Source organism: Schistocerca cancellata, chromosome 10 (assembly GCF_023864275.1).
Source record: "Schistocerca cancellata isolate TAMUIC-IGC-003103 chromosome 10, iqSchCanc2.1, whole genome shotgun sequence".
NCBI classification, from domain to species: domain Eukaryota; kingdom Metazoa; phylum Arthropoda; class Insecta; order Orthoptera; family Acrididae; genus Schistocerca; species Schistocerca cancellata.
In genome coordinates this window covers 192856840-192884446 of record NC_064635.1, presented here as the reverse complement: position 1 = coordinate 192884446, position 27607 = coordinate 192856840, and the positions used below count along the sequence as shown (strand labels likewise).

Genomic DNA, 27607 nt, shown 5'->3' with positions numbered 1-27607 from the left:
GTCTACATTGAGATTCAATTGCCATTCCCTGCACCATGCGTCATTTCGCTGCAGATCCTCCTGCATTTCACTACAATTTTCCATTGTTACAACCTCTCGATACACTGCAGCATCATCTGCAAAAAGCCTCAGTGAACTTCCGATGTCATCCACCAGGTCATTTATGTATATTGTGAATAGCAACGGTCCTATGACACTCCCCTGCGGCACACCTGAAATCACTCTTACTTCGGAAGACTTCTCTCCATTGAGAATGACATGCTGCATTCTGTTATCTAGGAACTCCTCAATCCAATCACACAATTGGTCTGATAGTCCATATGCTCTTACTTTGTGCATTAAACGGCTGTGGGGAACTGTATCGAACGCCTTGCGGAAGTCAAGAAACACGGCATCCACCTGGGAACCCGTGTCTATGGCCCTCTGAGTCTCGTGGACGAATAGCGCGAGCTGGGTTTCACACGACCGTCTTTTTCGAAACCCATGCCGATTCCTACAGAGTAGATTTCTAGTCTCCAGAAAAGTCATTATACTCGGACACAATACGTGTTCCAAAATTCTACAACTGATCGTCGTTAGAGATATAGGTCTATAGTTCTGCACATCTGTTCGACGTCCCTTCTTGAAAACGGGGATGACCTGTGCCCTTTTCCAATCCTTTGGAACGCTACGCTCTTCTAGAGACCTACGGTACTCCGCTGCAAGAAGGGGGAGCAAGTTCATTCGCGTACTCTGTGTAAAATTGAACTGGTATCCCATCAGGTGCAGAGGCCTTTCCTCTTTTGAGCGATTTTAATTGTTTCTCTATCCCTCTGTCAGGAAGTTTCAGATCGTTATCCTGTAGGGAAAAATCCCTAGAATGCTCTTCATGAATTGTAACACAGCAGGTCGAATCAGCAGACTGACATAAGAAGTTGCAGCCAGAGCGCGTGGGATAACCACGAGAGTGGTCCTACTATCGTACGAAATCGCACCCCACACCATAACTCCAGGTGTAGGTCCAGTGTGTCTAGCACGCAGACAGGTTGGCTGCAGCCTCTCAAGTGGTCTCCTTGTAACCAACACACGGCCATCACTGGCACCGAAACAGAACTAGCTTTAAGGGGCTCCGGAACGCCCAATACTTGCAATGTTAAAATAACGCTTATAAATTACATCTTTCCTCACAAAGTATTTGAGGTAGGAAGTTGAACTTTTTACAGATTATTTATTGGAATATGGGCTACAACTTAACAGAGGGATTTCACAAAATTTTAGTTCAGTTATTGAAGATGATTTTTTTTCAATTGTAATGAAAATTCAGAACATTTTTTTGCAATTTTTTATTTATATATTCAAAAATATACAGTTTTTTGGAAAAATGCTGTATTAAATTATGCAGAAGGTACTGTGAAACATTTACTGAAAGTTTGAAACAAATATGTTTGGAAGATCCCTAGAAAACATGTAATTAGTATGAGAAAATAAAAGTTTTGGGAATCGAGCGACAAAGATTGGATTAACTTTTTAGTGCATTCCAGGTCCATAGGATGGATTATCTTCATCCTCTGCAAACTCCTCCTCCAGCTTTCTCTTGTTCCTCCTCCTGTTTACTCTTGCTTGTATTTCTAGACTCTTTACAGCCCTGTCTGCAGCCCGAAGGCGTTCCTTGTCTAAAGCAAGCATCGCTCGTACCATGTTAGAACCTATCTTCATTCCCATATTTCTAAATACCTTGCACCTTACAATGTTGCCATCATTGAAAGTCGCAACAGCATCATACACACCAAAGTGAAATGTTTCTATTCCAACAAATACAGTCTTGGGGATTCTCGACCATATAACACTATTTAGACTTTCATTGGGGTTTTGAGTTTTTCCGTGAATACACTTTTTCAACGGTTCAAGTGGTGCTAAGTCTCTGAAAATAGGTTTAGTCACAACACATACTTTATCTCACATCACTAAAATGTACCTGATGAACACGGACGTTAATAGTAACACCATTTGACAGTAGTTTAACAGCGCCACAGTGGGTCACGCCCATGTAGAACACATTTCAAAAAAAAATTAAAAATAGTTGTAGTCTTCGGAATTGAATAAATTATATATCTATTAAAAGGTAATAGTCTGCAGATTCAGAAAACGCAAAAAAGTAAAAATTGAACTTTTCATGATTTTGAGCCTTTCCGGAGCCCCTTAATCAGAATGTACAAAAGCCCTCCCATCCTGCTCTACAATGAGCTCTCGCGTGCCACCACTGAAGTCGCTAATTCCGGTAGTTTGAGGTCAGTGAAACGCGCGCTAGAGTTGCGTCCGGCTTCCTTCTATCCTTGAAGTAACCCATTTGCAACAGTTCGTCGTGTCACTGCGGTGCCAACTGCTGCTCGGATTCCCGCTGCAGATGCAGCACGACGCGCCAGAGCCATACGCCGAACATCATGGTCTTCCCTCTCGGCAGAGCCACATGGCCATCCGGAGCCCGGGCTTCTTCTGGCCGTTCATTTTCGTGATCGCCGCTGACACCAGTCAGGTACAGTGGCTACATTCCTGCTAAGTCTTTCCGCAGTATCGCGGCACGAACATCCTGTTGTGTCTAGACAAGACAGCCTAGACACGATGAGAGGAAGCCGAAAGGCACGCGCTTAAACTCACGCAGGCTGGCGTGAGGTCTGAAACAGGATACGTAATGAATGCTATAAAGAAAAGTACGTTGCTTCTAGAATCATCATCATCAGTTATCTGCTATATTAGCAGGTCCTTTGCCTCTCCATTTTCTGCGATCCATTGCTTCCTTCTTAAGGCTTCTGTATGTTGTACCGTCCATCATGTCATCCAGTATCTGGAATCTCTTCCTTCCTCGCTTCCTTTTCCCTTCTACATAACCTTCTAAAACTGTTTTTATCAGTCCATCATTCTTTCTTAATATATGCCCAATCCAATTTCTTTTTCTACTCTTTATTACATCTAGTAACTGTCTTTTCTCTCCCACTCTTCTCAGTACCTCTACATTTTTTACTCTGTCCATCCAACTTATTCTTTCCATCTTCCGACATGTCCAGATCTCAAAAGCCTCCAGCCTTTTCTCTGTCTTTTTTCCTCATAGTCCATGTTTCAGCGCCATATAGAAGAACACTCCATACAAGACATTTTATGAGTCTCTTTCTGAGTTCTCTGTCCAGACCGCTGCAGAAGATTCTCCTTTTCTTATAAAACGCCTCTTTTGCCATTGCTATCCTTGTTTTAATTTCTGTGGTGCACTTCCAGTCGGTGTCTATCCTGCTTCCAAGATACTTAAAATTTTGCACCTGTTCTAGTGTTTCTCCATTCAGCACAATTTTTATTTCCTTATTTCCTCCTATTGCCAATACTTTTGTTTTATTTGTGTTAATTTTCATTCCATATTTTTTTCCGTTAGTTGCAATAGTGTCCACCAAATCCTGTAATTCTTTTTCCCCTGTGGCTAGAAGGACCATGTCATCAGCAAATCTCAAGCATCCTACTACTCTTCTTCCTCCAATTTCTACTCCTTTGTCATCTAATGAGCATTGGTCAATCATATTTTCCAAGTACAGGTTGAAAAGAGTAGGTGATAAACAGCATCCTTGTCTTACTCCTTTCCCTAGTCTGATCCAGTTTGTACTTTCTCCTCTCACTTTAACTGAAACTTTTTGATTAAGGTATAATGAGTTTATAAGTCTTCTGGTTTTCCAGTCCACTCTCTTTTCCCTCATAATAGTCGCCAGCTTGTCCCAAACCACATTGTCAAATGCCTTTTCTAAATCGATGAAGCACATATATAGGTCTCTTCCTTTTTCAATAAACCTTTCTCCCAAGATTCGTAGGAGCCCTATTGCATCTCTGGTGCCCGTATTCCGTCTAAAGCCAAACTGCTCCTCGCCGAGATTCTCCTCTATTACTTTCTCAAGTCTGTTATTAATTATTCTTAACATCACTTTGGCTGCATGTGAAATGAGGCTGATTGTCCTGTGCTCGCTGCATTTCTTGGTTCCTTGTTTTTTCGGTAATGGAATCATTACTGTTGTCAAAAAGTCCTCAGGCCATTCACCACTGTCATATATTTTATTACATAACCTCAATATTTCTCTTATTCCATTGTGGTTCAAGCATTTTAGTATTTCTCCCGGTATTGTATGTGTACCTACTGCTTCGCCATTTTTCATTGCAGCAATGGCAGACTTTACTTCTTCCATTATGATGGTCGGTCCTTTCTCTTCATCAGTTACACTGTTGTGTGATTCAAGTTCCAGAGTTTCTGGTTTGCTATTTGTGTCATATAGCTCTTTTATATATTCTTCCCATCTCTGGAGGACATCGTCACGATCTTTGTACACTACCTCTTCGTCTTTACTCAAAATTTCCATAGTAGCACTTCCTGCTCTGTTTTGTTCCCATGTCATAGTCTTTACTCTGTTGTATAGTAAGTCGTATCTTCCCTTCCTGTCCAGTTCTTCAATTTCATCACATTCCTCTTTTAGCCATTTTTTCCTAGCCTGCTCTGTTTCTCTTCGCAGTTCGTTATTTAACCTTCGGAATACTTAACTTTAATCCACATTTGTAGAACATCGCTCTTGATGATATATTAATAGAATCTCAATATCACTTGAATACGGCGCCTTGCTAGGTCGTAGCAAATGACGTAGCTGAAGGCTATGCTAACTATTGTCTCGGCAAATGAGAGCGTGGTTGTCAGTGAACCGTGGCTAGCAACGTCGGCTGTACAACTGGGGCGAGTGCTAGTACGTCTCTCTAGACCTGCCGTGTGGCGGCGCTCTGTCTGCAATCACTGACAGTGGCGACACGCGGGTCCGTCGTATACTAGCGGACCGCGGCCGATTTAAAAGCTACCACCTAGCAAGCGTGGTGTCTGGCGGTGACACCACACATCCAGCTTTTCGTAGCCCTATCACACGACCTCGTTCAAACTCAGCGAGCTGTTCATAATGGCTTTTTTGTCACCTTAAAGTAATTCTTGACTAAATCGACTCGCCATGCCCAGTCTGTAAGGTAAGTAATGCTCACTGCCGCTACAGCGTGCATTTAAAGCAAACCTTACCTGAATCCTCTTAGTGGCGCCGCTAACGGCAGTCTTATGCAACTGCCGCGACATTTCAATAGATATAATCTTTCAGAAGTAGAAACACTCCTACCAACTTTTGTTTACGACGCACAACTACTTCTTGATGTTGCGAGTCTTTTTCCGTCATTGTATTTACACTACTGGCCATTAACATTGCTGAACCACGAAGATGACGTGCTGCAGACGCGAAATTTAACCGACAGGAAGAACATGCTGTGATATGCAAATGATTAGCTTTTCAGAGCAGTCACACAAGGTTGGCGCCGGTGGCGACACCTACAGCGTGCTGACATGAGTAAAGTTTCCAACCGATTTCTCGTACACAAACAGCAGTTGACCGGCGTTTCCTGGTGAAACGCTGTTGTGATGCCTCGTGTAAGGAGGAGAAATGCGCACCATCACGTTTCCGACTTTGATAAAGCTCGGATTGTAGCCTATCGCGATTGCAGTTTATCGTATCGCGACATTGCTGCTCGCGTTGGACGAGATCCGATGACTGTTAGCAGAATATGGAATCGGTGGGTTCAGGAGGGTAATACGGAACGCCGTGCCGGATCCCAACGGCCTCGTATCACTAGCAGTCGAGATGACAGGCATCTTATCCACATGGCTGTAACGGATCGTGCAGCCACGTCTCGAACCCTGAGTCAACAGATAGGGGACGTTTGCAAGACAACAGCCATCTGCACGAACAGTTAGTTGACGTTTGCAGCAGCATGGGCTATCAGCTCAGAGACCATGGCTGCGGTTACCCTTGACGCTGCATCACAGACTCAACGACGATCCTGGGTGCGCGAATGAGAAAACGTCATTTTTTCGTATGAATCCAGGTTCTGTTTACAGCATCATGATGGCCGCATCCGTGTTTGTCTACATCGCGCTGAACGCACATTGGAAGCGTGTATTCGTCATCGCCGTACTGGCGTATCACCGGGCGTGATGGTATGGGGTGCCATTGGTTACACGTCTCGGTCACCTCTTGTTCGCATTGACGTGTGGTCAATGGCGGCCGAGCAACTGGCTCGTCACAATACGCCAGTCACTACTCTTGATGAACTTTGGTATCGTGTTGAAGTTGCATGGGCAGCTGTACCTGTACACGCCATCCAAGCTCTGTTTGACTCAATGCCCAGGCCTATCAAGGCCGTTATTACGGCAAGAGGTGGTTGTTCTGGGTACTGATTTCTCAGGATCTATGCACCCAAATTGCGTGAAAATGTAATCACATGTCAGTTCTAGTATAATATATTTGTCCGATGAATACCCGCTTATCATCTGCATTTCTTCTTGGCGTAGCAATTTTAATGGCCAGTAGTGTACTTCAAGACATTTTTTCAATTAATGTAGACTTGCCGATATTTGTATCATCATAAAGATATAATTGTTTTTTACGCACCTCCGTGGACCGAAAGGCCTTGTTATACCACCGTACAACGCGACCCGCCCAGCCATTATAATTTGGATGACACTCACTAAGAGACCTGACGACCAACCTATTCGCCTTAAAAGAATCGAAATATTTCTCAATAAACCGAATACGTGACCAATTATTGACTAAAAATGGATCGGTATAATCAATGGCATTCGTTCGGTCAGCTATCTACGCAACCGAACATTGAATGACAAACAGGAGTCATTACAATTGGAAATTGGAAGCGAGTCATATTTAATAATATAAATTAATGCAGATTTTCGACTCCTACAGTTCTGAACATCGAACACACCATTAATACTACCTAACATAAACTCTATACCAGACCTAACAACATTCAAAAGCATTTTTTCCTTCAACTTTATGTAACAATGCAAATGAGTCAAATTACCTTGCGCAAAAGGTTCCTCTGATACACAATATTCCAAAACAGACCAAACAGAAAGAACAGTGTCCACAAAGTGCTGTTTTCCAGACACACTACAAGCATCGACTGTAATAAGAAAGCACTCACTCCTCTCTTTATACCTTGCCACGAACATCACTCCCGTGTTGTCCGAGAATACCCAAACTGCTTTACCATTTCAGCACCAAGCTCAACGCGTCTTTCCGTTAAGAAGATCTGTATGGAAGCCGAAATCTATCGCGGCATTTGGTGGCTGCCGACATATCGAGAAGGCGTCGCCTATAGGATCATCCAGAAATGAGTAACCTTCAAACGACAATCCGGTGCCTAGTGATCCCAGGCATTGTGCATCAGATCATTACGAATGAATTATTTAAACAGCCTGGCCGGCCGGTGTGGCCAAGCGGTTCTAGGCGCTGCAGTTTGGAACCGCGCGACCACTACGGTCGCATGTTCGAATCCTGCCTTGGGCATGGATGTGTGTGATGTCCTTAGATTAATTAGGTTTAAGTAGTTCCAAGTTCTAGGGGACTGATGACCTCAGATGTTAAGTCCCATAGTGCACAGAGCCATTTCAACCATTTTTAAATAGCCTGGAATTTCAATAACAGTAATTCAGTTTTCATTCTGCAATACATTCTACGCTATTAGTGCTATTTTTAGAATCTCATGGCTACTCATGACTACATGCTTCGACGTATTACTGTAAAAAAAGCAAAGCTCCGCTGCTGTGCCCCAGAGTCAACAATCGGGACCAGCCGACCGACGTGTCATCCTTAGCAAAGACCATGTTCGAATACAGTATGAATGGTGTAGTGTCATTACATTGTTCTCCCTGTTTCAGTCGCCTTTGCAGACCTTGGACTTCTCAATCAGGTAGCCCCTCAACTGGCATAAGGAAGTTGAGTGCATCCTGGTCCAGTTCTCACACCAAGGAATATCCCCCCCCCCCCCCCCCCGGGGCAGGACCGGGAATTGAACCCGAGTCCTCCAAATTGCAGACATCTACGCTGAGCACACAGCTACGGAAGCGGGTGCTGTAGCACTGTAGCCGTCTTATAAATACGTGTACGTGGCTCCGGACCCTCCGAAATTGGAGTCGATCTTTCGGCGTTGCTACTTCTCAGATGAACTCAAGCAGTTGATAGATCATGGTGACAGTACTATTTCATCTAGGTACGAAGGATGATTTATTTCTGTAGTCAAACGCTTGGTGAGTTAGCCGTCCCCGGAGACAGCGTGGAGGGCCCAGTGCGTGAGAAGAAAATACGACGCCGGAGTCCGGTTTGCTCGGAGGGGACTAGGAGGAAGGAGGTGGGCAGCCCATTGGAAAGGGAAAGAAATGGTTGGCCATAAAACCCAGCCGGTCGATACGCATGTAAAGGACCTGCCCAGTGGAACGCCGAAAACAAACGCACCGACGGCTCGCGTGGAGCCGTGTTGTAGCGTAACCAGTGAAAAAATGTTTCTATCCGAGCATAAAAAAACGTGAATATGTTCCTGTTTATTTAAAAGAACCTGACTCAATAGTGGGATACCAGCTGCCTCATTCTTCCTAAATACCTTCGAAAATTTCCCAATTTTTTTTTTAAATGCAACTCTCCTGAAACTCCCACAAGCTCCCCTAACTCTAAATCAGTCACCCACTAGTCCATCGCTGTAAGTCGCTATTACACATCCACTCACAGTTGCCCTTTCTCACTCACTCATTCAGCTCAACTCATTACATCTTTGTGTATCTCTGTCACTGACTCCTGCGTCAAAGCCACAGTCCCCTAGGTTCTGTCCTACTATTACAGTCTCCTAGCACTGTCTCCCTCTTGCCCTCTCTTACTGCTACAATCTCATTCCTCACTCTCGATTGCTGTTGTCTCTCCTCATACCACTATCTTCCTCGTTGTCATTGTCATATACTCCGTCTCTCATTACCGCTGGCTCTCACTCAATTCCCCTTTCTCCTTTATTTATTCCTCCCCCTTTTGCACTGTCTCCTTTTCTCTTTTCCTAGCACCGCTCTGTCACCGTCAACTATGTTCCACTGCCACTTTGTCCCTCTTTCTCTCATACTGCCACTGTCTTCTCTATAACACAATCACTGTGTAATGTCTTCCACTATTTATTACTTTTCCGTCTTTTTGTCTTTGTCAATGTCTTCTCTTCTCTCATCATAAAAAAGGGCAAATAAGTTCGCATGCAAACTTTTTGGCAAAATTTTAAATGTCCTGAGGAAGGTCCAACGAGGCAGCTGGTGCCCCACATTTCACAGCAACGTATTCCATTTTTTGAACTTCGATGGGAGATTTTTTTCCGTTGGTTTCCTTCTTTTCCTTTCTGCAGAAGGGCGTGTAACTCATATAAAAAGAAATGTATTGGTCGGAAAAATTTTGATTACATACTAAGATGGTACATGTCCGAAAGAACAGATACCATCGGTGACCATGCAGCTCGTTAGAATGAAATTACAGATAGATAGAGCGTCTGCCATGTAAGCAGGAGATCCCGGGTTCGATTCTCGGTTGGGGCAAACATTTTCATCTGTCCCCGTTGACGTATGTCAACGCCTGTAAGCAGCTAACGGTGTTCATTTCATTGTAATTTCATTCTAACGAGCTGCATGGTCACCGATGGTATCCGAAAGAACAGATACGATCTTAGTATATACACTCCTGGAAATTGAAATAAGAACACCGTGAATTCATTGTCCCAGGAAGGGGAAACTTTATTGACATATTCCTGGGGTCAGATACATCACATGATCACACTGACAGAACCACAGGCACATAGACACAGGCAACAGAGCATGCACAATGTCGGCACTAGTACAGTGTATTTCCACCTTTCGCAGCAATGCAGGCTGCTATTCTCCCATGGAGACGATCGTAGAGATGCTGGATGTAGTCTTGTGGAACGGCTTGCCATGCCATTTCCACCTGGCGCCTCAGTTGGACCAGCGTTCGTGCTGGACGTGCAGACCGCGTGAGACGACGCTTCATCCAGTCCCAAACATACTCAATGGGAGACAGATCCGGAGATCTTGCTGGCCACGGTAGTTGACTTACACCTTCTAGAGCACGTTGGGTGGCACGGGATACATGCGGACGTGCATTGTCCTGTTGGAACAGCAAGTTCCCTTGCCGGTCTAGGAATGGTAGAACGATGGGTTCGATGACGGTTTGGATGTACCGTGCACTATTCAGTGTCCCCTCGACGATCACCAGTGGTGTACGGCCAGTGTAGGAGATCGCTCCCCACACCATGATGCCGGGTGTTGGCCCTGTGTGCCTCGGTCGTATGCAGTCCTGATTGTGGCGCTCACCTGCACGGCGCCAAACACGCATACGACCATCATTGGCACCAAGGCAGAAGCGACTCTCATCGCTGAAGACGACACGTCTCCATTCGTCCCTCCATTCACGCCTGTCGCGACACCACTGGAGGCGGGCTGCACGATGTTGGGGCGTGATCGGAAGACGGCCTAACGGTGTGCGGGACCGTAGCCCAGCTTCATGGAGACGGTTGCGAATGGTCCTCGCCGATACCCCAGGAGCAACAGTGTCCCTAATTTGCTGGGAAGTGGCGGTGCGGTCCCCTACGGCACTGCGTAGGATCCTACAGTCTTGGCGTGCATCCGTGCGTCGCTGCGGTCCGGTCCCAGGTCGACGGGCACGTGCACCTTCCGCCGACCACTGGCGACAACATCGATGTACTGTGGAGACCTCACGCCCCACGTGTTGAGCAATTCGGCGGTACGTCCACCCGGCCTCCCGCATGCCCACTATACGCCCTCGCTCAAAGTCCGTCAACTGCACATACGATTCACGTCCACGCTGTCGCGGCATGCTACCAGTGTTAAAGACTGCGATGGAGCTCCGTATGCCACGGCAAACTGGCTGACACTGACGGCGGCGGTGCACAAATGCTGCGCAGCTAGCGCCATTCGACGGCCAACACCGCGGTTCCTGGTGTGTCTGCTGTGCCGTGCGTGTGATCATTGCTTGTACAGCCCTCTCGCAGTGTCCGGAGCAAGTATGGTGGGTCTGACACACCGGTGTCAATGTGTTCTTTTTTCCATTTCCAGGAGTGTATATAGTTAAGGCTCACCGGCCACTTGGCCATCTTCCTCTTCTGTGCGAATGCACAGACAATGCCCGAACTCTTACGGGAATTGGCAACGCGCCGCGAGTAATGAGTATAATGGACGGGGGCACTATGAATGTAGTGCAGGACAATACGTTGAGAATGTGGGTTTCGCGGGAGGCGTGCCAGAGATAAATCCCTGCAGTCGCGCTAACCTCTCTGTCCTCGGTGGCTCTGATGGATAGAGCGTCTGCCGAGTAAGCAGGAGATCCCGGGTTCGAGTCCCGGTCGGGGCACACATTTTCATCTGTTCCCGTTGACGTATGTCAACGCCTGTAAGCAGCTAAGGGTGTTCATTTCATTGTAAAATTTTGATTGATTACTTACGCAACACTGAAATAATGCAAGACTGAATTTTACACATCATACCGGATTTCAGCTGCAAAAAAAATTTTACTTGTTCTTCAGCACTACAACATGAGGTTCCCAGACTGGAAGTGCTACGTCACTTTACGAACAACGTTTTCGCTTCGCTCCGAATTTTACGTGCGTATTTTACTTGCACAAGTAGAGTAACTTCGAACGGATGAAGATATGAAGAAAATTTTCAGGGTCATTCAAGATCGGGACCTTACAAATACATTGCAAAAATTACAGCTTTACTGTGCATAGCCGTCTCGGAATCCGTGGCTGGGTTTTGCTTGATAATGGATAAAGATTTTTGAAAACACAGAGGTGAATCTTCTACATAAACGCCTGGACAACATGCCGTTATAAATTTGGGCAGTTTTCTGCGGTTATTTATTATTTATATTTTGCCCCATACTGGATTTTACGTGAAGAAGAAATAGAAGAAATTTGAACGGCTGTACCTCGGAAATGGATAAAGATACCAAGCAAATTTTCAAGGTTCTTCGAGATCTGAATGTTAGGAATATATCGTAAAATTTTAGTCATTTGCTGTCCATAGCCGTCTTGGAATCCTCGGCTGGATTTCAGTCCGCTGGTGACGGCGAAGATATACTGAAACGCCCCTTTCTTTGGGTTTTCGGAGAAACCGCCCATTAACTAATCATGCCTCGACAAGTCCCATCAAGTCCACCGTAGACTTTATCAAATGCAAAAAGAACCATCCAATTTGCTCCGTTTGTCTAAGCAGGAGGAAGTGTGTAATGTTCATATTTTCACTCTGTACTGATGGATAGTGACACTAAGACGATCCTTATGTTGCGTACACAAACTCTTCATAGCCAAAAGGCTACCCAAAACACTTTACTCTGGAATTTCAGTCACCAATAGAACCCAAGGTATGAGCATTGAAAAGTTCAGTTTTTATGCGCGATGATTAGGAACACCTGCTGTCGTAAGCACACTGATAAAGAGTAGAACTTAGTAACGCAAATGGCTTACTGAATCGAACCGTTCGTACTATTTTCAAAGTGCACCACATCAGATTATACGATCTCGATGGAAAGAGAGCCGGATCCTCAGATGATAATGATTTGTAATTAATAAGGCCCGAGTAGCTGAACGAAAAATAAGCCGAAGAGCACAGTCGTAAGAAATCTATGCTTGAACGTATACAAAGTACGACACGAGGTGTTTGGCTAATCTAACTTTTGCCAGTTGTTAAGGACGCAACCGGAATTCCATTGTTAAATGCAGAGGAGAGAGTGGATAGGTGGAAAGACTACACTGAAGGTCTCTATGAGGGGGCAGATCTATCTGATGTGATAGAAGAAGAAACAGGAGTGGATTTAGAAGAGATAGGGAATATAGTGTTAGAATGAGAATTTAAGAAAGCTTAGTAGGACTTAAGATCAAACAACACAGAAGGGATCGATAATATTCCATCAGAATTTCTAAAAACATTAGACGAAGTTGCAACAAGACGACTACTCACGTTGCTGCGTAGATGGATGAGTCTGGCAATATACCGTCTGACATACGGAAAAGCATCATCCACACAATTCCGAAGACTGCAAGAGCTGACAAGTGCGAGAATTATCGCGCAGACAGTTTATCAGCTCATGCACCCAAGTTTATGACAAGAATAATATACAGAAGAATGTAAAAGAAAATTCAGAATGTACTAGGTAATAATCACTTTGGCTTTAGGGAAGGAAAAGGCAGGAGGGAGGCAATTCTCATGTTGCGGTTGATAATGGAAGCAAGAATATAGAAAAATGAAGATACGTTCATAGGATTTGTGGACCTAGAAAAAACGTTCGACAATGTAAAATGGTACAAGATGTTCGAAATTCTGAGAAAAGTAGGGGTAAGCTATAGGGAGAGACGGGTCATATACAATATGTACAACAACAGAGTGGACGACTAAGAACGAAGTGCTCGTATTTTTAAGAAGGGTGTAAGACAAGGATGTAGCCTTTCGCCCCTACTATTCAATCTGAACATCGAGGAAGCAATGATGGAAATAAAAGAAAGGTTCAGGAGTAGAATTAAAATTCTAGGTGAAAGGATATGAATTATACGATTCGCTGATGACATTGCTGTCCTGAGTGAAAGTGAAGAAGAATTACATGATCTGCTGAACGGAATGAACAGACTAATGAGTACAAAGTATGGATTGAGAGTAAATTGAAGAAAGACGAAGGTAATGAGAACAGTGAGAAACTTAACATCAGGACTGATGGTCACGAAATAGATGAAATTAAGGAATTTTGCTACCTAAGCAGTAAAATAACCAATGACGGACGGAGCAAGAAGGACAACAAAAACATACTGGAAATGGCAAAAAGGGCATTCCTGGCCAATAGAAGTCTACTAATATCAAATATCTGCCTTAATTTGAGGAAGAAATTTCTGGGAATGTACGTCTGGAGTACAGCATTGTATGGCAGTGAAACATGGACTGTGGGAAAACCGGAACAGAAGAGAATCGAAGCATTTGAGATGTGGTGCTACAGACGAATGTTGAAAAATTTGGTGGACTGATAAGGTTAGGAATGAGGGAGTTCTGCGCAGAATCGGAGAGCAAAGGAATATGTGGAAAACACTGATAAGGAGAAGGGACAGTGTAGTGGGCTGACAAGACAGCCAGTCCACAGTGACGGGTAACCGAAAGCACGCGTACACACACACACACCGGCTGGCGTGAGTTCTGGAACAGGATACTTTGTAAATGCGATAGAGAAAAGTATGCAGCTCCTCGGATACTTAACTTTATTCCATCATTGTGGTACATCGCTCTTGACGATACAAATGAGACTTTAATTACAAGCACCGTAAGGCTAATGGCGCCTTGCTAGGTCGTAGCCATGGACTTAGCTGAAGGCTATTCTAACTGTCTCTCGGCAAATGAGAGAAAGGCTTCGTCAGTGTAGTCGCTAGCAAAGTCGTCGTACAATTGGGGCGAGTGCTAGTCCGTCTTTCTAGACTTGCCATGTGGTGGCGCTAGGTCTGCAATTACTGACAGTGGCGACACGCGGGTCCGAAATGTACTAATGGACCGCGGCCGATTTAAAGCTACCACCTAGCAAGTGTGGTGTCTGGCGGTGACACCACAGACAGGATGATAGGACATCTGTTAAGACACGAGGGAATGATCTCCATGGAGCTGTAGAGGGCAAAAACTGTAGAAGAAGACAGAGATTGGAATACATTCAGCAAATAATTGAGGACGTAGGTTGCAAGTGCTACGTTTCATCGCCCATGACTATATTCAACAATATCGTCACTATCAGTCACGTAACGTGTACGCAACTCCTTACAGGTGGGCATTCGTTGCTCTTCATGGTCTTACTTTGGGCAGCGAGGAATCCAGCGGTCACACATCTTCGAGTACCACAACTGGTGGATGAGTGTATCAGCGCTACTAACAGACACGTCCAGCGTAGCATCGAAATATGCTTGTCTGCGATCCGCCGATTACTGCAAATGTAGAGTGTTCGCACGGTCCAGCTCTGCAGGAGTCGTAGCTGTGTGCAGCCGGCCAGCACCCAGGAGATCAGAGAGGCTTGCTCGACGTTGTTGCGATGATGACAGACGCCTCGCCCAACGACTCACCGTGCTTTTGTTCCCTGCTACCTCTGCCTAGACATTCTGCAAGCGCCTACGCATATCTGCGATGCCATGGTTTTTCACCAAAAGAAACTCAATAACAGGTCTCTGCTTGGAACACTATACACTCTATTTTGAAGGCTAGGTACACCACCTACCGGAGCTTCATAGAACTAAAGAAGCAGAAGCGAAACTTTTTCACCATCTCCCACAACAAATTCTACACTTTTTCAATCGAAACTGGCCGAGAAAAAATTTTTGCATCACTTATTGAACGGCTTTCGTATTAGTCCCCATTCGGATTTGTATAACTGCCTCCCGACTGATTAAGTATCTAGTTGAAAACATTATAAAACTGTAAATATAGGGTGTATTGAAGTATGTATGGAAGTGAAACATGGACGATAAACAGTTTAGACAAGAAGAGAATCGAAGCTTTCGAAATGTGGTGCTACAGAAGAATGCTGATGATTAGATGGGTAGATCACATAACTAATGAGGAGGTATTGAATAGAATTGGGGAGAAGAGCCTGCCTCCCGACTAATTAAGTATCTAGTTGAAAACATTATAAAACTGTAAATATAGGGTGTATTGAAGTATGTATGGAAGTGAAACATGGACGATAAACAGTTTAGACAAGAAGAGAATCGAAGCTTTCGAAATGTGGTGCTATAGAAGAATGCTAAAGATTCGATGGGTAGATCACATAGCTAATGAGGAGGTATTGAATTGGGGAGAAGAGAAATTTGTGGCACAACTTGACTAGAAGAAGGAATCGCTTGGTAGGACATATTCTGAGGCATCAAGGGATCACCAATTTACTATTGGAGGGCAGTGTGGAGGCTAAAGAGACCAAGAGATGAATACACTAAACAGATTCAGAAGGATGTACGTTGCGGTAGGTACTGGGAGATGAAGAAGCTTGCACAGGATAGAGTAGCATGGAGAGCTGAATCAAACCAGTCTCTGGACTGAAGACCACAACAACACAACAGAGTGTTTAAAAAAGGAATTTATAAATTTAAAGAATTCATATAAATTTATTTAAAAAGGATATAGAGCTGTGTTTTGTGTTATTTTTAGGGAAACACATCAATTTTTTTTACCTTAAACTAAAGATGGAGTATGTGGCTTCCGTTGGTTTTTCTGCATACATCTCATCGGAAATCAATTTCTTCCATAACTCGCTGTAGCATTTCAGGTGTAACTTGCTCAGTTCAGGCTTAAATTCTTGTTCTAAGTTCAAGTAGAGAAGCGGACACAGGAGGTACGAACACGATATCCTTGATGAAACCCCATAAGAAAATGGAGTGTGTCATGTTTGAGGAACGTGGGGGCCATCCAATCCACTGATCTGGAAAGCGGTTACTGAGAAAATCACGGACGTGAGCAAGGTAGTGTGGTGGTGCACCATCTAGCATGAAGTAAACATTTCGTTCTTGCTCATCCTCGTCGATCTGTGGCATCAAAAATTGTTATATGATATCCAGATACACTATCCTGTTGATGGTTCTGTCATGGAATAAAATGGAGCCGTACACTTTGTTCTTGCTCAATTCAGAAGAAACGTTCAGTTTAGGGCTACCACAAATACGTAGCAATGTTTGATGTGCATTTTCACCGTCCCATATCCTACAGTTATGTGTGTTAACCTTGCCACTTCAGTGAAAAGTCGACTCTTCAGAAAAGATGACTTTAGTCAAGAAATGTTCATCCTCATGTAATCGATTTAACACATCTGCACAGAAGTCTTTGCCAGTAATTTTATCAGGTCTTTTACTGCTTGTATGATCGTCGGTCTGCACGGTTTCAAAAGCAAACCGTCTCTCAACACATGCCAAACGCTCGTATGTGGGATTTGCAGTTCGCGAGATGGACGCCAGGTCGATTTCGTAGGGCTGTTGACAAAACGTTGTCTCCCTCGATCAACGACGTCGTCAGACGTGCTTGGACGACCTGATGATTTCGTATATTTTACCGAGAACCCAGCTTCTACAAAACATCTACGCCACTCACAAATTGTGGGCGTACTAGGAGGATCTTTAGCGTACTTGGTACAGAAATTAGGCTGAACTGTTATCGCCGACTTCGATTCTTCAAATCAAAACACATAGCTAGCACGCTCGGGTCCAGTGAAGGCAGCCATCTTTAACACAACTGCCGCTAGCTCTCCTTACGGTGCAATTCAGCACTAGCGAACTACGTGAGACACAACTTGAGGTATTTCTCTACAAATTGACACTAAAATCACCTCTGTAGTACTGTACTCTCTTTAAATTTTTTCCTTTAAACTGTTCATTTAGTTTGTCAATTTATATGTACAGATATGTAACAAAAAACTATCATGTGAACTAATAGCGTGAGCTGATTGGATATACTATGTCAGTGTATATACACCACTCGCCACTAAAATTGCTACACCAAGAAAAAATGCAGATGATAAACGGGTATTCACTGAACAAATATATTATACTAGAACTGACATGTGATTACATTTTCACGCAATTTGGGTGCATAGATCCTGAGAAATCAGTACCCAGAGCAACCACCTCTGCCCGTAATAACGTCCTTCATACGCCTGGGCATTGAGTCAACACAGCTTTGATTTCCCATGCAGCTTCAACACGATACCACAGTTCATCAAGAGTAGTGACTGGCGTATTGTGACGAGCTAGTTGCTCGGCCACCATTGAACAGACCTTTTCATTTGGTGAGAGATTTGGAATGTGCTGGCCAGGGCAGCAGTCGAACATTTTCTGTATCCAGAAAGGCCTGTACAGGACCTGCAACATGGGGTCGTGCATTATCCTACTGAAATTTAGGGTTTCGCTGGGATCGAATGAAGGGTAGAGCCACGGGTCGTAACATATCTGAAATGTAACGTCCACTGTTCAGAGTGCGGTCAGTGCGAACAAGAGGTGACCGAGACGTGTAACCAATGGCACCTCATACCATCACGCCGGGTGATACATCAGTATGGCGATGAGGAATACACGCTTCCATGTGCGTTCACCGTGATGTCGCCAAACACGGATGCGACCATCATGATGCTGTAAACAGAACCTGGATTCATCCAAAAAAAAATGACGTTTTGCCATTCGTGCAACCCAGGTTCGTCGTTGAGTACACCATCGCAGGCGCTCCTGTCTGTGATGCAGCGTCATGGGTAACCACAGCCATAGTCTCCGAGCTGATAGTCCATGCTACTGCAAACGTCGTCGAACTGTTCGTGCAGATGGTTGTTGTCTTGCAAACGTCCCCTTCTGTTGACTCAGGGATCGAGACGTGGCTGCGCGATCCGTTACAGCCATGTGGATAAGATGCCTGTCATCTCGACTGCTAGTGATACGAGGTCGCTGGGATCCAGCACGGCGTTCCGTATTACCCTCCTGAACCCACCGATTCCATATTCTGCTAACAGTCTTTGGATCTCGACCAACGCGAGCAGAAATGTCGCGATACGATAAACCGCAATCGCGATAGGCTACAATCCGACCTTTATCAAAGTCGGAAACGTGATGGTACGCATTTCTCCTCCTTACACGAGGCATCACAACAACGTTTCACCAGGCAACGCCGGTAAACTGCTGTTTGTGTATGAGAAATCTGTTGGAAACTTTCCTCATGTCAGCACGTTGTAGGTGTCGCCACCGGTGCCAACCTTGTGTGAATGCTCTGAAAAGCTAATCATTTGAATATCACAGTATCTTCTTCCTGTCGGTTAAATTTTGCGTCTGTAGCACGTCATCTTCGTGGTGTAGCAATTTTAATGGCCAGTAGTGTATGAATATTTCCTTTATAGTTCTCGAAGCTTTGGCTCACGAAAGGAAAATATCATTTATGTTAAAATTTTCACGAACATTCTAACAGACAATACTGGCTAGCGTAGCAGTTAGTGGCGAAACTGAGAAGCGCAAAGATGGTCTCGTGTGGCGTGCCGAATTACCTTCGGAAAAGGCAGTATATTTTTGGAGAAAGAAATGTCTCTTGATAGACACGACTAGAAAGAGGAGAAGTGTGGAAGAAGTGAATGTGCAGCTTGCAAGCCGTAAGTAGTTAAAAAGTGGGAGGATTAGTCGCGAGTGTGGTGTTATTCGGTGGAGGTTTTAACTAAATTGTTGACTACTTTGTTTTAAACTGCATGTAACCGATAGCAGGGTCAAGCTTCCGAACAATTTGAAAACTTTAATAATCGGGTGATTTGCTACACGATCAAACAGTCGTCCTTGCGAAAACTGAAAACCTGTGTCCACAATGCTGACCTGATGCAGCCGTCTCGCATCTTTTGAAATCAGTTAAAGCTCATTAACCGCGTGTTTATCCAAGAAACAGTACGCCAGAGCACCCCTTACCTTTTATTTTATTTCAGCTTTGTGATTTTCATTTCAGTAGCGATGTAGAGATCGCCATCATGTTGAGATCCTGCAGAATGCGTCGACGGCAGAGAGTATACTCTGAATTTCGCGGTAGGAGCATCTATGACTCTTAGAGCAGTTGTCATCCACCATTTTATAGCTCAGAAACAAAATTTCGACAGCCGATTACACAAAACTGTGATTAGTAAATGATGTCGAAGACGATATTAATTCACTTGAACTTACGAATTTAAAGCTAGAGTCTGTTGTACTCCGCCTTCAGTTGACAGATACTTTATGATTACAAAATATTTAACTCTAGCTACATTTCACATTGTTGCATGCTTCTAGGACATGCATTATTTAACGTTTGTTATTACGATCGATCTAAGGTTGTACTACCCCGTCAGTACACAACAGCAAGGCTATTCTGTTCTTTTACTCTATGCATCACATTTACATTAAGATTTTGAGTTATCCGCCCACACATCTAAGTCCTGTAATTAACTATCTACTGAAAGCAATCACCAATACAGGAACGCCAACAGTTTTTGTGTCTTATGTATATGTGATTAATTGTGCATATTGTTTTGTTAGAGCTGTTGTGGTTATTTCTGTGGATTGCATTGACCGTTGGGCATCACAGGATTTCATTGGTGCTTTCGTTCAACATTGGAAAACAATTTGACTAAGCATCAAGTTTAGTCACTCTGCTAGTGGTTGTTGTGGAATGTTTGGGTACTTCGGTACTACGTAATCAAGAGAGTACAGTGCACAGTGGTAATCAGTAGTTTAAGCCTAAAGTAAGGACGATACAAGTTTTCCATTACTTGTTAACTACAGTCGGATCTACGGTGGTGCACATCAACTGTTTACAGGCTCTGCTAACATTCGTAAAACTGTCTTAACCATTATACATACAGTCGGGGAATTACAGTCAGCAGGTGATGTACAAACCGAAAAAAGTAGGCCAAAGTAACTCCATCCACATTCTGCATACAGGGTGGTCCATTGATAGTGACCGGGCCAAATATCTCACGAAATAAGCGTCAAACGAAAAAACTACAAAGAACGAAATTTGTAGCTTGCAGGGGGGAAACCAGATGGCACTATGATTGGCCCGCTAGATGGCGCTGCCATAGGTCAAACGGACATCAACTGCGTTTTTTTAAATAGGTTCAAATGGCTCTGAGCACTATGGGAGTTAACATCTGAGGTCATCAGTCCCCTAGAACTTGGAACTACTTAAACCTAACTAACCTAAGGACATCACATACATTCATGCCCGAGGCAGGATTCGAACCTGCGACCGTAGCGGTCGCGCGGTTCCACACTGTAGCGCCTAGAACCGCTCGGCCATTTCGGCCGGTTTTTAAATAGGAACCCCCATTTTTATTACATATTCGTGTAGTACGTAAATCAATATGAATGTTTTAGTTGGATCACTTTCTTCGCTTTGTGATAAATGGCGCTGTAATAGTCACAAACATACAGCTCACAATTTTAGACGAACAGTTGGTAACAGGTAGGTTTTTTAAATTAAAATACAGAACGTAGGTACATTTGAACATTTTATTTTGGTTGTTCCAATGTGATACATGTACCTTTGTGAACGTACCATTTCTGAGAACGCATGCTGCTACAGCACGATTACATGTAAATGCAACAAATGCTCAAAATTATGTCCATCAACCTCAATGCATTTGGCAATACGTGTAACGACATTCGTCTCAACAGCGAGTAGTTCGCCTTCCATAATGTTCGCACACGCACTGACAATGCGCTGATGCACGTTGTCAGGCGTTGTCGGTGGATCACGATAGCAGATATCCTTCAACTTTCCCCACAGAAAGAAATCCGGGGACGTCAGATCCGGTGAACGTGCGGGGCATTGTATGGTGTTTCGGCGATCAATCCACCTGTCATGAATTATGCTATTCAATACCGATTCAATGGCACGCGAGCTATGTGCCGGACATCAATCATGTTGGAAGTACATCACCAGTCTGTCATGCAGTGAAACATCTTGTAGTAACAACGGTAGATCATTACGTAGAAAATCAGCATACACTGCACCATTTAGATTGACATCGATAAAATGGGGGCCAATTATCCTTCCTCCCATAATGCCGCACCGTACGTTAACCCGCCAAGGTCGCTGATGTTCCACTTTTCGCAGCCATCGTGGATTTTCTGATGCCCAATAGTGCATATTATGCCGGTTTACGTTACCGCTGTTGGTGAATGACGCTTCGTCGCTAAATAGAACGCATGCAAAAAATCTCTCATCGTCCCGTAATTCCTCTTCTGCCCAGTGGCAGAACTGTACACGACGTTCAAAGTCATCGCCATGCAATTCCTGATGCACAGAAATATGGTACGGGTGCAATCGATGTTGATGTAGCATTCTCAACACCGACGTTTTTTAGATTCCCGATTCTGGCCCAATTTGTCTGTTACTGATGTGCGGATTAGTCGCGACAGCACCTAAAACACCTACTTGGGCATGATCGTTTGTTGCAGGTCGTGGTTGAAGTTTCACATGTAGCTGAACGCTTCCTGTTATCTTAAATAACTTAACTATCCGGCGAACGGTCCGGATACGTGGATGATGTCGTCCAGGATACCGAGCAGCATAGATAGCACACGCCCGTTGGGCATTTTGATCACAACAGCCATACTTCAACACGATATCGACTTTTTCCGCAATTGGGAAACTGTCCATTTTAACACGGGTAATGTATATGTCCTGAGGCATCAAGGGATCACAAATGTAGCATTGGAGGGCAGCGTGGAGGGTAAAAATCGTAGAGGGAGACCAAGAGAATGAATACACTAATCAGATTCTGAAGGATGTAGGTTGCAGTAGGTACTGGGAGATGAAGGAGCTTGCACAGGATAGATTAGCATGGAGAGCTGCATCAAACCAGTCTCAGGACTGAAGACCACAACAACAACAACAATGTATCACGAAGCAAATACCATCCGCACTGGCGGAATGTTACGTGATACCACGTACTTACACGTTTGTGACTATTACAGCGCCATCTACCACAAAGCGAAAAAAGTGGTCCAACTGAAACATTCATATTTATTTACGTACTACACGAATATGTAATAAAAAATGGGGTTTCCAATTTAAAAAACTCAGTTGATATCCGTTTGACCTATTTCAGCGCCATCTAGCGGGCCAACCATAGCGCCATCTGGTTTCTCCCTTCAAGCTAGACGAGTTAAGTTCTTTGTAGTTTTTTCGTGGATGCTTATTTCGTGAGATATTTGGCCCGGTCACGATCAATGGACCGCCCTGTATACCCGCTTGTGCGTTGCGCTACGTTACATATATGCCGCTTCAACACCCTCAAAAGGAATTTTTTTTATCGCCCCTTATAGCATCTGAAGGGAGGTTAATATTGTGGAGAACCGTGACTACAAACGTATTATATCTTCGGGGGAGGGGGGGGGGGGGGGATTGGGTGGATGGTAACGGTTTAATCAGGTTTGCTAGGAGGAAGCATGGCCTTGCATTTACAGACGAAATTAGGATAGAATAGGACCTAAGTTTCACATAAGTTCAGGAATTGAAGTTTGGTATATTTTTACAAGAATTGATAGGCTTTGAAGTGGGGACATGTGGTCTTATGCGATGTGGTCATGTAGGTTGAGTATTTGAGGCACAAACAGTTTCGGTTTCTCGAGGTTTTCAAAATGGTGTCTATGGTGGTAAATGGGGACGCCATTGCCAGTGCAGTCTTCGACACCTTAAGAGGATCCTGAGAATATACGAACTAGGAATGATGGATAGCGAAAGATATAAGTTGCTAACATTCTCTCGGCTTTCCGTTCGCGTCAGGTGGTTTAAAAATCCACGAGCGTTCGACCGAGTACCCCTTGGCTATGTGGATCACGACTTGACAGTGGGCTCGCTTGAGAGCTCGTGAATTTTTTACCACTTAAGGCGGTTAAACGCCCGAGGCGTTGTCAGTATATGTATATTGCCGTGAAACCATCTTTTCGAAAAAAAGTTGTATTCCACTTATTGTGCTTTCATTTTGTTGGCCCCACAGAGAAACAGAGATGCTACAGTATAGCCTGCAGATCGTCAGCCACCAGTTTAAGTAATACAAACTGTTTTTAAAATGATGAAAACATTTACATTGGTTTTATTATTATTAAATTTATGGTTTCGTATTGATTGTCTTTTAAAGAAAATACCGATAAGAGCAATGAAGCACTTGCACTAAAATTGTGGGCAGGGACTGCTTCAGCAAGAATTAATTTGTGAGAGAAGAGGTTTAGTGTTTCTGGCAGAGTATGGTGTGGGGTATCATCAGAACTGGAGCGTTGGCGTTTGAGAACGGGTGTAATGTGCGAGGGTGGGAGATGGGAATACATGGTATTTAAGACAGTATGGGGGCCTGGCCTTGGCTATGATGAAGAGAATGAAGCAGGAGAGGGTGGGAAGGGAAGAGAGAGCTCTTGTGTGGATGGGGGGCGGGGATACTGAGAGTGGATTAGGTCTGGTACAAAAGGAAAAGTAAATGTCAGGACAGATTTTACTGAGAAAAAGAGTCAGTTAAAACTGTATAGGGAGTGGATGAAGTGGAAACTCCACGTAGAATATCAACAATATAGAAAAAGATAAGATTGCTACTTACCCTAAAGAAAACATATTAAGTTGCAGAAAGGCACAATTAGAAGACACTTATACAAAGCGTTCGGCCACAGCCTTCATCAAAAAAAGGGAAACAGAGAAACACGCACAACCGATACACAGAAGCAAGCATATCTCAAGCACACACGATCGCCAATTTTGGCAGCTCAGGCCAGAACGTGCGCGTGTGGTGCGCTTGCTTGTGTGTATGACTGGTGCGTGTTTCTCTGTTTCTCTTTGGCTGATGAAAGCTCTGTGTGTCGTGTGTAACTCTACCTGTCTGCAACTTACCGTCTCTTCTTTGCGGTAAGTAGAAATCTGTCTAGTCCTACATTGTAGATGTACGTCTGGTGGGATGTGTTGTTATACGTGCGGCAGCAGACCGAGATTGAAATTTAAACTGGAGACAATGGGTTTTTTGAGTCGGTTTCGCGGGATCTGTAGGATATCCTAGATGTTCAGTGAGAGAAAGGATGGAAGAGAAAATGATGAGCTGGTAAAGGATCAGTGTAGGGGAGGGTAAACAAATGCAGAAAGCAAATCAGAACGTGTGAACTTTAGGAATTTGGAGAGTGGTAGAGCTTTGGTAAAGAGACTTTATTAATTATATTGGCAGAATATGGGATACATGAAGGCTCTGTAGGTGTAAAGGATGGGGCATAGGGCATGGGGCATGCGGCATGGGGGCATGGGGCATGCATGGAATCTACATACACTGTAAGACAAAAAAAAAATCCACGCACCACGAAGGAATTATTCTAGAGGCTGTGCATCAGGGCTCAGTTCACAGGGGGCTCATCACTGAAGACATTTATACTCCAGTAAATAAGATTCCATACCGAATACTTTTCTGCAGACACCCCAGATAGTGGTAGGATACCAACTGGACTGTCATCCGCCATATGGCCTGAGAAAACAGGAATGATAGTCTGGAGCGCCGTTTCTTTTCATAGCAGTGCACCTTTGGTTGTCATCAGCTGAACCTTTACAGCACAGTGTACATGGACGGTATTCTATGCTCCGTTTCTTGTGCTAAATTTCAGGAAGACAATGCCTGCCTACGCATGACGGGAGCTTCTACTGCTTGTGCTTGCCAAACCCTACCTTGTACAGGTCGCCCTATCTCTCCTCAACTGAGAGAGTCTGGAGCATTATGGACATGGCCCTCCAACTATCTCGGAATTATGACGTTCTAATGTGTCAATTAGACATAATTTGGCATGATATCTCCCTGGAAGACATCCAGCAACTATTGTCAGTCTATGCACTATTGGTTTGCTCAGTTTGTGTAGCTCTTCTGTTGAATAAATCATCCAATTTTTCTAAAATTGTAATCATTTGTTTGCCTGCTCATGTACATCACATCTAACGTTTCCATCCCATTCAGGTAATTTCTTTATGGTGGGCATTCTTTCTCGCAGAATGTACACTAGTGGTCAACACCAGTTGACCGGCGTTGCCTGGTGAAACGTTCTTGTGATGCCTCGTGTAAGGACGTGAAATGCGTACCATCACGTTTCGGACTTTGATAAAAGTCGGAATGTAGCCTGTCGCGATTGAGGTTTATCGTCTCGCGACATTGTTGCTCGCGTTGGTCGAGATACAATGACTGTTAGCAGAATATGGAATAGGTGGGTTCAGGGCGGTAATACGGAACGCCGTGCTGGATCCCAACGGCCTCGTATCACTAGCAGTCGAGATGACAGGCATCTTATCCGCATGGCTGTAACGGATCGTGCAGCCACGTCTCAATCCCTGAATCAACAGATAGGGACGTCTGCAAGACAACAACCATCTGCACGAACAGTTCGACGACGTTTGCAGTAGCATGGACTATCAGCTCGGAGACCATGGCTGCGGTTACCCTCGACGCTGCATCACAGACAGGAGCGCCTGCGATGGTGTACTCAACGACGAACCTGGGTGCACGAATGACAAAACGTCATTTTTTCGGATGAATCCAGGTTACGTTTACAGCATCATGATGGCTGCATCCGTGTTTGGCGACATCGCCGTGAACGCACATTGGAAGCGTTTGTTCGTCATCGCCATACTGGCGTATCACCCGGCTTCATGGTATGGGGTGCAATTGGTTACACGTCTCGGTCACCTCTTGTTCGCATTGACGGCGCTTCGAACAGTGGACGTTACATTTCAGATGTGTTACGACCCGTGGCTTTACCCTTCATTCGGTCCCTGCGAAACTCTACATTTCAGCAGGATAGTGCACGACCGCATGTTGCAGGTCCTGTATGGGACTTCCTGGATAAATAAAATGTCCGACTGCTGCCCTGGCCAGCACATTCTCCAGGTCTCTCACCAATTGAAAACGTCTGGTCAATGGTGGCGGAGCAACTGGCTCGTCACAATACGCCAGTTACTAATCTTAATGAACTGTGGTATCGTGTTGAAGCTGCATGGGCAGCTGTAGCTGTACACGCCATCCAAGCTCTGTTTGACTCAATGCCCAGGCGTATCAAGGCCGTTATTACGCCCAGAGGCGGTTGTTCTGAGTACTGATGTCTCAGGATCTAAGCACCAAAATAGCGTGAAAATGTAATCACATGTCAGTTCTAGTATAATATATCTGTCCAATGAATACCGGAATGCATTTCTTATTGGTGTAGCAATTTTAATGGCCAGAAGTGTATTTGACCAGTTAGTAGAGTAAGTCTATTGTGGGCTTTCTATTGAACGGTTGGTAGGTGGGATCCACGTTATTTTAGACTCAAGGTTTTGTCCAAGCAGCTATAGCATGCTAGTTAAAAGTTAGGTATTCGAAGTTGTGGATGGTTCGTCCTACAGTTATTGCCTTGGTTTTCAATGGATTTATCTTGAGGAGCTTCTGATTACACCAGAGTTGAACTGGATGAACTGCTATTGGGGAACTGTCCAAAGCACAGGACACCAATGTGAACATTGCAGCACCTCAGTGAGTCACTTCCAGCACGTGGCCCTGATGTGTTTGTCACTACTGTCGACTAGTCTAGATACCAACACAGGTCACGACAACGTCATTCAACAGTGTGCTCGTGAGCACTGGACTCCTCTGCAAGGACAGCACTGTGCGCCCCGAGCAGCTGCCTTACTCACTTGGAAGAGCGATGCCCACGAGGATCTCGAAGGCGTGGTCGTCGTGCACGAGCGGGTAGCAGGCGCACAGCATCAGCAGCGTCGCCATCATGAACTGGATGACCGCGATGCCGCACATCTCGCCCTTCTTGCTCGGCCACTTCATCTCGGCGCTGGCAGCCACTGTGAAGGGAGAAGCTGCTGGATCACATCTGCCTCGGACTCTCAATGACAAATAGGTGAATTCATTACATTACATCCTGAAGCTGCTATTTTCTTAAAAAAATTCTTCTCATTCTCTACTCCAAGAAGCAGCGTGAGTCCCATTAAAGAGACGAAGATCTTTTCGGCCAAATGTCCCGGCAGGCAGATATCGTCCCAAATGGGAATATTTGGGAGGGTAACTTCCCGTTTCGGCATTGGCCTGATAATAAGGGAGATCCCCCACCACCAGAAACTTTGTTTTCGACTGAAGCGATTGGGACTTTTCTAATTCTAGAACAGTATCCT

General features: G+C 44.5%; 1 protein-coding gene across 1 annotated transcript in view; it reads right to left on the bottom strand.

Moving 5' to 3' along the window:
• The window catches only part of LOC126106246 (ammonium transporter Rh type A-like), a 191817-nt gene extending 164554 nt beyond the window's left edge, over window positions 1-27263 (bottom strand). The window contains exon 1 of the mRNA XM_049912472.1: window positions 27119-27263. Coding sequence (XP_049768429.1) covers window positions 27119-27263 — 145 coding nt within the window. The remainder of the gene's footprint in view (window positions 1-27118) is intronic.
• Window positions 27264-27607: the final 344 nt, after the last annotated feature.